General features: G+C 43.7%; 2 protein-coding genes across 2 annotated transcripts; one reads left to right on the top strand and one right to left on the bottom strand.

The window, feature by feature from the left end:
* Positions 1 to 574: 574 nt before the first annotated feature.
* LOC135366994 (peptidyl-prolyl cis-trans isomerase E-like) lies at positions 575 to 1,682 on the bottom strand. The gene has a single exon (XM_064600034.1). It carries the CDS (start codon positions 1,510 to 1,512, stop codon positions 595 to 597), a length of 918 nt encoding a protein of 305 aa, XP_064456104.1. The 5' UTR covers positions 1,513 to 1,682; the 3' UTR covers positions 575 to 594.
* A 187-nt stretch (positions 1,683 to 1,869) lies between these two features.
* LOC135366993 (actin-related protein 2/3 complex subunit 2-like) lies at positions 1,870 to 8,979 on the top strand. Its single transcript, XM_064600033.1, has 10 exons — positions 1,870 to 2,011; positions 2,556 to 2,649; positions 3,601 to 3,654; positions 3,766 to 3,811; positions 3,916 to 4,102; positions 4,755 to 4,848; positions 5,601 to 5,727; positions 7,130 to 7,230; positions 7,667 to 7,767; positions 8,631 to 8,979. The coding sequence occupies exons 1-10, from the start codon at positions 1,938 to 1,940 to the stop codon at positions 8,653 to 8,655; spliced, it is 903 nt and encodes a 300-aa protein (XP_064456103.1). The 5' UTR covers positions 1,870 to 1,937; the 3' UTR covers positions 8,656 to 8,979.
* The last annotated feature ends 995 nt before the right edge of the window (positions 8,980 to 9,974 follow it).

Raw genomic sequence — 9,974 nt, 5'->3', positions numbered from 1 at the left:
GGCCCAGGCAGGACTCATCCGGAGTCATCCCCTGGGCCTGTACTCACTGCACTACTGTCATCCCCTGGACCTCGTCACTGGTGAGGGATTACCTGGCAATCACAAACGCAACAGCGGTTGTGTATGTAGATAAACAGTCAGCCAGAATTTCTTTCCTTGTCGTTCTTTTTTGCCACTAACTGCTGTCCCCATCTCACTGGTGTCTGTCATCTCCTGGTCTGCTGTACTCTCAATGTGCGGACTACATTCTCCGCTGGCGGACATGTACCTCTGTGACCGTAGGGTCACAGAGGTATATGTTTCTTTCTTATTCTTATCTTGTTACGGGGTATGCGAAGTGGATAAAATCTAGAGAACCCAGCCCCATCTTCTGCAGTCAGCACCCAAAAATTTATCTATAGGCACTCCCCTTTTTAACATCCTTCTGGGGGGTGCAACATGCGCAGGCGTCCAATTAAAAAAAACAGCTAAACAACAAAAACATGCCTGTTACCTTCCTGGTTTTCTCATTTGCACACACACTCTCACAAAGCAAGCAGAACTTATCTCACTCCTGTGTAGCAGGGATCTTACGCCGTTTCAAAATTTTATTTTCTACAGCTCGCCGCAGTTCGCAATTTGCACACGCTTTGACACCTTTCCTGACGAACACCCGCACGCCTCCATCTTCTTCACAATCTCCATGCCACTGACAACCTGCCCAAACACAACGTGCTTCCCATCTAGCCATTCAGTCCTTCCCGTTGTGAGGAAGAACTGTGAACTGTTTGTATTCGGGCCGGAGTTAGCCATAGAGAGAACACCAGGACCCACGTGCTTCAGCTCAAAGTTCTCGTCTTCGAACTTCTTCCCATAGATGGACCTTCCTCCCGTGCCGTTGTGATTCGTGATGTCTCCTCCCTGGCACATAAAGCCCGGTATGATCCTGTGAAAAATACTGCCCTGGTAGCCGTACCCCTTCTCGTGGGTGCAGAGGCAGCGGAAGTTTTCCGCTGTTTTGGGCACAACGTCCTTGTGCAGCAGAATACGAATTCGACCAACGTCTTGCCCATCTATCTTGATCTCTAAAAAGACTATGGGGTTATTTGATTTGCTCTTCTTGGGCGCTGACTCGTCTGTAGTGTCACTGGACTGCTCAGTGGTGTCAGCTTCGGTTTCGTCATTGTCTTCATCTTTCTGCAGCGTTTCGCCAGCGTGTTCTTTGAGCCAGCTATCGTCAGCCCAAACGGGTCGAGTAGAGCCTTCCTTGATCTTCATCGGTTTTGCTACGTTCACGCGGATTGTCCTGCCGAAGAGCTCGGAGTCATTCATGTTATCAATCGCAGCTGCTGCATCTTCGGCCTGTTCAAACTCGACGAATGCGAACCCTCGGTGCTTTTCGGTTTCATAGTCTAGCGGGATTTGAACGTCAACCAAATCACCGAATGGGATGAAAGCAGCGTGGAGTACCTTCTCGTCCACTTCCTCGGCAAGACCGCCGACGTACACTATTCGTTTGGACGTGGTAGCCATGGCAGATATCTGTGAGTCGGTCAGGACAAAGTTCACTCTTACCTCATATTAATGAAACAGCACCAAAAAGTTTGCACAAACAATAAGTTGTTTTCACAAAACCACAAAACAAACGGCGGTAACTCGCGGCACTGTCGATGAGAGTTGCCGTCATGCGCATGCGCATCGTTTTGCATCGTTACGTCATCATCAATCCGGCTAGATTAGAAATTTTAGGAAACATTAAATAAAATATATTTCCCGTTTATACACAGGACATTCTGAGAATATTCGAAGCTACGCTGGGAGCACTAAAATGTAATAATCTTCATGAATTCACGAAACATAAGTTACGAAACTATTGCGCGGCTGATGTAACTGTTATCACATCCGCCCTGAGTGCCGAGTGTGTTGTGTGAGATTTCGCTTTTTTTCTCCCATTAAGAATGATTTTACTAGAAACCAACAACAGAATTATAGAGGAGACACTGAGGCTCAAGTTTAAAAATGCTCAGTCTGCGTAAGTACACTTCCGATCCTGATTCATACGGCGTTTGACATGCTAAGATGCCGGGCACTTCGTTCCCGGCTGCGAAACATTTCTTGATTTGTCTTGTTTGCCGACCACTTGTTTTTTGTCCTACACTCATAAACTTACACCGACTGTGGTCCCTTGCTGTACGCACATGAGTTCCTTGTTTTATTATTCCTTGTTTTGTTTTATGTGCGTACGCACAGATGGAATGTTGCTGGGCGGAGCGGTCTGTACATGATCTCACCGTGTGCATTTCCTGCTGAGATGTGACTCGCCTTGGGCTCATCAAATTTTCGCCGTTTTCCCACGTATTCAGAACAATTACATTTCAAATATGTGTTTGGACGGACGCCGTAGTACGTGTTTAAAACTGGAATTGTGCATCCATTAGAACGGTAGTCATGGTTTGATGACAAAGCAAGAAACTGCCCAGTGAAGTGTGATGCAGGATCTTTGGCACGCCCTTTTGATAATGAGCGATCGGTGTACTTCCAGTTATGCACTAGAGCGGCTCTTATCTCCGTTTCAGGAACAAGCCCGAGGCTATCGACGTCACGATTGCAGACTTCGATGGCGTTCTGTATCATATATCAAACCCAAATGGAGACAAGACGAAGATAAGGGTTAGTACACAACATGTTGACAAAAATTTAAAATGAGACCACAGTTTGTGTCTGGACAGTGTCTTCATGAGGTCGAAGGTAGATCACTGAAAGTTGTGATTCGTACGGCGTGACTTATGGTTCTTCCATGTGTACAGGGTTAGTCTAGCAATCATTACACATCTCGATCACACTGTAAAAATAGATGACAGGGTTTGGCCCACCCCAAGCTTTGCAGACTGATAGCCATTTGTCACAAGTTTTATTGGAATTTTTTTAAGCGCTATTGCCATGTAGAAAGAAAATTAAAAATCAAGCAACATCCCGCATCATGCATTTTCAATGGCCTATGCCACACAAACACTCCCATTTTCACATTTTGTCTGCTTCACACAGACAGCGCTGTGTACAACGATATGACATACCCATTTTGACGTTATGCACCAATCCCATTGTTCCAGTCTTGTTCTCTATGTTGGCACCACCTGTGTGTGGTGAAATTAAAATCAAGCGTACACAGGAGAAAATTGTGGCTTTTGAGTGAGACGGGCCACAGAAAATGCATGGAGTGAGATTTTGCATGATTTTTAATTCCTCTTCTGCAAGTCGATAATGCTGACAAAAAATTCCAACAAAACTTCAGACAAATGGGTCCAGTCTGCAAAGTTTGTGGTTGCCTAATCCCCATCTTCTATTTTTCCGATGTGATCGAAAGTTGTAACGTTTGCTAGACTAGCCCTGTATAATGACCATAATGTTGAACCATAAGGCAGAAGTGTTTGGACCTTAGTAGGTTTGACTGAGTACTGTAGTAGATCGCATTTGGAGTTGCGAAAAAGGCGAACGCCAACGTACTTTTGTCAAGTTTCCTCTTGCTCGAGCAGCTTCTTCGTCGTATTTCGGGCAGCTGCTTCTGCTTCTGTTGCATGGACCTAACTGAATTTTATATTCTGTCCCTATTCTATATTGCAGATTAGCATATCCCTAAAGTTTTATAAGGAGCTTCAAGAACACGGCGCAGATGAGGTGAGTGTATGCTATGTCACCTGTGAGACATAATGCTCATTGTCTTTGTGACAGCTTTTATATTATGACGTCAACATTTAACTCTAACTTGTCTTCCTCCTTCCAATTCAGCTTCTGAAGCGAGAATATGGGTCGTTACTGACGGAATCTGAGACAGGTAGTGTGGGAAACCTCTCCTCCGTTTTGCCTGGCATTCCCCGTATACGTTCGTTTCTTGAATGCCGATATTCCTGTTGACCAGTTTCATCTTTTCCTCACTAGGATACAATGTCAGCCTGCTTTATGACCTCGAAAATGTTCCCACGGATTTTGAAAGCTTGATCAGCAAAGCGGGACAGTTGAAACGGAACTGCTTTGCATCTGTCTTTGAGAAGTACTTTGACTTTCAAGAACGTGGTGAAGGCGCAGACAAGAGGGCCGTGATACACTACAGGGACGATGAGACCATGTGAGTCGATGCTTATGTTGTTTCAACTGTTTCTGTTTATAGCTTACTTTTATGCTTGCTTCTGTCGATGCTTATAGTTAAAGGAGCATTGAAAGACCAGACGATCAATTTTTTTTCATTTTTGAGTCGCGACAGGCTGCACGAGAAGTAGCAGGCGTTCTTGAGCAAAAAAAAACGAGGATCGTAACCAACTTGTATTGCCCGTTGACGATAAAAGTGCTAGCAGAGACAAACACGGACGACACAACATAGAGCACTACTTTCGACAATTTAATGGGCTGTCAAACCATCTTCATTTATGCAGCAGGAATTCCCTTTTCCTCTCCGATAGTGCGATACTCTCTGTGCTAACACACGTGTCATCACCTTTGCCAATCATCAGGGCTTCCCAAATCTCTCTCTCTCTCTCTCTTTGCTTTTGCCCCTTCACTGTTGTTTTGCTATACAACCCATCGCACCCACCTTTTAGCGCTTTTATCGTCAAGGAAATGTACCAACAAGCTCAAATGGATGTTTATTGATTGTATTACCCAGTTTTATTATTTAAAATATGACGCAATTTTTTGAAATGCTTGATTGCATGCGTGATTGACGTGGTATGCACAAATCGCTGAATCATATGCAAATATTTTTCTGTTTTTGTTTTTATTAGGTATGTTGCTGCAAAGCCTGATAGAGTGACAGTCGTGTTCAGCACCATCTTCAGGGATGACAATGACGTGGTCATAGGAAAGGTCTTCATGCAGGTACAAACCCATGTATTTCATAACTTACATGTATTTCATACTATTTGTTCAACATGGCATGATTTACATTCTTTGCTGCAGTTAAGAGAAGCACTGCAGATGTTGGAAAAACGTCACGCACGTTTGATATTGTGTAGGCAAACCTTGGAATTATACCAAAAATATGGATGAAATATTATGACAAGCCAGCAAAACATTTATTATAATCTGTTCTTATATTTTGTATTGCATTATATTTAGGTATTGCAATAGTTTTAGTTGCAATGTTGCACATACTACACTGTTTAAGTGTACCACCCGGAGGGTACTCAGTACTACACACAACATTATCATTGCTCTCCAGATACCAGGTCGCATGTTTGCACCTTGCGTTGGGGAAACAGGTCCGCCTGACCCCTAGTTGTTCACATGGGCTCACAGAAGACAACAGGCACTCCGTACCTGCTTGCTACTTTCTTCAAATTATGCAATAATGAGTGGACATAAGGGATTACCGCTGGCCTCTCATCACATCCAGCAGTGTTCTTCAGAGGCATGCCACTAACTCACATCCCAAAAACCTCCCATATCATTGTGTAACAGTAATACCGTTATCCGAATTCAATACCAGCATTTTTGTTTTTGCATTTCTGTTTCCATTACTGTTCCCTACTGCCAAGGAAAAGTGTAAACCTTTATCGAGACTTCTTTTAGCCTACAACTGGTCAGTTGGGTAGCCTTTAACGTTGACCAAAATTTCACCTATGCAACAGGAATTCAAGGAAGGGCGTAAAGCGAGCCACACGGCACCACAGGTCTTGTTCAGTCACAGGGAACCCCCCTTAGAGCTGGAAAACACTGATGCCCGTGTTGGCAACAATGTGGGTTACATTACTTTTGGTAAGTACCTTCCTGCGCTGTCTGCAAGTGTCTGTAAGAAGGGAAATCAATCTTGATCATGAACAGACTGTAGCATCTTTCACATCATCTTCTTTTTCGTCTTTGAAAAAACGCAATCATGTCAAATACATTTTCATTGTCTGCTCTCATAAACTGTCCAATGACTGTCGCTCAATTTGCACAACGCAACATGAGGGGCGGAAGACCGTTTTATTACGTGCATAGTGCATATGAAGAAAGATGCGTCAACACTGCTGGACAAACGGCCTCGCACATGTCCCCACAACGATGACAGCAGTCCGGCAGTGCATATATTTGCAGACAGCACTTACTTTCCGGATGCGCCTCGTAATCAGTGTCTCTCAGAACTTCCATCAGTAATGCGCTGATTCACACTCTGAGTTGAATACATTGTCAACAAACGTTGTACAGGACATTTGGAGCAAAACATGAAGCTCGTGAAACCCAGACTGTATGGTGTCTGGACACTGCTCAAGTGATACATACATTGTCAGAGACAAGTTAGGTAGGGGCAGATGAACGGTTATAACAAATATAACAACATGGGTGCGGATCTACACAAACGGAGCACTGAGAAGTTTGAATCAACAGGAGATTAAATTTGAATAGTTCCTACCATGTACCTCATGAATTCAAATACATACTGTAGACAGCTTTTATTTCGCGAGCCTTTAACTTTCCGCGAATCTCGCAGGAGGCACATATTTGTGACCACTAAATTTTGCAAAATCTTCACTGTAAAAATTCTACCTGTAATTCCAGTCATTGAACTCCAGTCACGGAAAGTAAAAAAAAAACAGGTCTATTAACCTCCTTTCCGGAAGAATTCCCCCTTTCAAACCCCTCAGTACAGAAGTATACTCTTCTTATCAATACTTAGGTATGGAAGACCAACAAACAACAACTTTATTTCGGGGGTGGGTTCCACAGAACTTTCTGTGGGTTGTAGTTTTCTGCGTAGCTTCCAGCTAAGACTTCCAGCGTAGCTGGCAGTGGATGTTCCAAAAGTTCTTGAATTTACTCGCAAAATTTAAGTGCTCGTGAAATAAATGGGTTTTACAGTGCCTGTGAATTACTTAGGTCAGTTCCACAAGAACACATAAAGGTGAAAATATATTCCACTCACAAGCAGTGACTTTCACAATTCCTTATTGCTGACCTCTGAAGCATTTCCCAACTGATACACTGTGTCTCGCTCTTAATTTGTGCTTTTGGTACCTCTGGAATCGTGTGTTTGTTATGCTGTGTAAGATTTGCTGCAAACAGATTGACTCAACTGAAAAAAGTGCAGGTAAACTGGTAAAAGATTGATATGCCTAATAACTGTCAATGTGATCTTGGGTGCTTCCCATTGTGTCATAAGAATTTTGCTTCCACACAGTCCTCTTCCCAAGGCATACCAGTCGCCAGGCACGTGATAACACGATAAATTTGATCCACACCTTCAGAGACTACCTGCACTACCACATCAAGTGCTCCAAAGTAAGTGACGCTAGTCCTGAGCATAGTTGTCCAAGTGTAGAAATGCATTGTTGCATACACTTTGGGTACCCAAATACAAGTTTGAAAAAATATGCACTGTCTGTTACTCCAGCAGCCTTCAATTACCATTGAAACCAACTGACTTGAAAAATGCGCATAGCGCCAGCAAGCGCGTATCGTGTCAACCTGTCAAGCAGCATTGAATCCAATGCTGCTTGACAGGTAGACACAATACATGCTTGCTGCTGCTACTATGCGTGTTGCTCAAGGCAGTTGGTCTCAACGGTCATTGAAGGCTGCCTGTGTTACAGGAGTATTAGATGCTCTAGCTATGAATAACCAGCTCGGCTGTTATAGTGTAAAAGTGCGCCAGCGTCCGCGACACACTGCATTGACTGTGATGTCACAGGCATGTCATGTAGAGACTGTTTCCTAGGCCTACATTCACTCAAGAATGCGAGCCAAAACATCAGATTTCCTGAAGGTGCTAAACCGTGCAAGGCCAGACCCTGTTTCTGTGGAGAAGAAGACAATCACGTAAGTGTGCCTGTAATTCTGCTTGTCGTGTTGAGAATCTTGCACAAGTACAGTCGACAGATAGTGGCTTTGGCATTTTTTTGGGCAAAGGGGTAATGCATTTCAAGTTAACTTCATCAGTAGAAGTATGGACAGTTTCCTACGCCCTACAGAATAAACGCAGCCTTCTAATTCGAATCAGTATTGAAACACAGGTTTCACCAGTTACCAACCACGGCTACAGCGACTCTACTACTTTGGAAGTGTCAAAAAGTGCTCCCTTTTAAGTGGCAGAATCTAACATTGTACTAGATGAAGCAATTAAATATGTATAGAGGGACAAACACAAGCCACAGCTTCCTGTGATTCAGTATCTAAATTTGTGATGTACATTACTTACATCCAAACTCTTCACACCCTCTTCCAAGCTGTTTATTGTCAATTCAGTGCAGTGGCACACTACACAGAGCCCGGTGACTTGATCCTATCGTATTTGTATTGCTATGTCATGGGAGCTGGTCTGTACTTCAGCTGGCCTTAGGATTTTTTCACAAGCGTTGTACGTCCCACTGGAGACGCATTCTTGCTAAAGTTGTAAATTTATTATCATCATCGTTCTGTGAGTTTTCGTGGGAACACGGCATGGGAACTGTTGCTGCCGTCTGCTACCACTGATCTGCTGCGGTCGTATGTCCGCTTCTGCACGTTCAAAATTCATGTCTTCATTATCCAATCACGATTGAGATCTCGCGGTCCGATGCGTAGCGCCTCCAGTGGATAGTGCAGACTGCTCCTGCATGGCAATTGCCGATAATGACGTTGTCGCTATAATCAAGTAGGTCGTCCTGGAAGTTAATTGCAATTACTTTCTTCCTGCTTTTCAGGGGACGTACATTTACGAGGAACTAGGCATTGACCCCCTTGCTAACTATGTACGGTCTGCTTTCACAGCAGTTAAAACCTTTAACACTGGCACCGGTACCACTGCAGGCCGATCTTGTTGTGTTTGATAAGAGTTTTAATTATGTTTGTTCTTTTCATATATAATCCTGTACAACACCGAAACGCATGAGAATAGCATTGTGATTATTTCATTTTGAATGCAGCCATGTCCCATGGTAATTATTTAAAGCTGTAAATGGAGTAAGCATTTACACATTATATTGCAGAACATGCTGCGATGGGGCTGTGATTGTACATACTTTGTCTGCCAAATAAACAGTTTTTCATACATTTTGAGAATCCCATTACTTCATAGGGTGTACACATTGGTGTTGAAACGTGTGGTGGTATTGTGGTGGGTGTGGTATTGCAACCATGTCAATGAATGTCGCATGTTTCAGAATCAAATTCTTTATTCTGTTGAGGTATGTTATGCAATGGGTTATGTATTGGGCTGTCGGCTGTGCTACTTTGGTTTCATGTTATGCTGCCTGCTTTGGAAACGTGTGTCATGTTCCTTTGGTGGAAATGGAAATTATATGAACACCACCAACAGTGTTGGAGACAGGAGGGATATCCGAAAGAGCATGGAACCAGAGCCTACCTGTTGCTAATCAACGTAACTGGTTGGAATAAATTTCTGCTGCTGCTTATGCTATTAATATCGTTCCAGATACATCCTTAATCCTGCAGTGGTGAAGGTTTTGCATTCCATGAATTCATATCCATAGACTTTGAAAACTATGTCAGTGAGGACCTTCTCGTGTCCGCGGTACATCCTGAGTTGCAGATGAAAATTTTATGGTCCGAGATCCGTGCGGCTAAAATACAGTTAGAACCGCACTCCTCCGCGGACCGCGCGGTCCGGATTTTATCCGCGATCGTCTCTGCCGGCGTCCTCTAGGTGGCGTCGCAGTTCAGAGTGAATTCTCTATGGAGTGGATCGAGAATGACATGCCGGAGTGCGTGATCCGGAGATTTATTGTGCTGACTGTCGTCCTGTCTTTGGCTGCTTGATCATCGTTATGAGGGAAATGAAGCTCATGCAAATAGATAACGTTTCTCATCTCACCGTTTTCGTCTCATAAGGTTTCATCCTTATTAGGAAATCTTAGCATTACGACCTTGGATTTCGGCCGATGCACATGACCTGCACTCAGTTGATATGCTGCTCGAAAGAGTTTATCTATTAGGTACTTTGTTGAAAGAAGGAAGTCACTGTAAACGTTAGCCAGCTGTAGGACTCGAACCCACATCATCTGGAATACTGGTCCATGGCTCTTACC

The sequence above is a fragment of the Ornithodoros turicata genome, chromosome 8 (genome assembly GCF_037126465.1).
Source record: "Ornithodoros turicata isolate Travis chromosome 8, ASM3712646v1, whole genome shotgun sequence".
Taxonomy (NCBI): domain Eukaryota; kingdom Metazoa; phylum Arthropoda; class Arachnida; order Ixodida; family Argasidae; genus Ornithodoros; species Ornithodoros turicata.
The sequence above is the reverse complement of the archived record's forward strand: the minus strand, read 5'-3'. Positions and strand labels throughout refer to the sequence as shown.

Coding starts and splice junctions, on each gene's coding strand:
- LOC135366994 (XM_064600034.1), bottom strand. CDS start 1,512: ATGGCTACCACGTCCAAACGAATAGTGTACGTCGGCGGTCTTGCCGAG.
- LOC135366993 (XM_064600033.1), top strand. CDS start 1,938: ATGATTTTACTAGAAACCAACAACAGAATTATAGAGGAGACACTGAGG. Junction 3,812..3,915: donor ACTGACGGAATCTGAGACAG/GTAGTGTGGGAA, acceptor TTTCCTCACTAG/GATACAATGTCAGCCTGCTT. Junction 4,103..4,754: donor TACAGGGACGATGAGACCAT/GTGAGTCGATGC, acceptor TGTTTTTATTAG/GTATGTTGCTGCAAAGCCTG.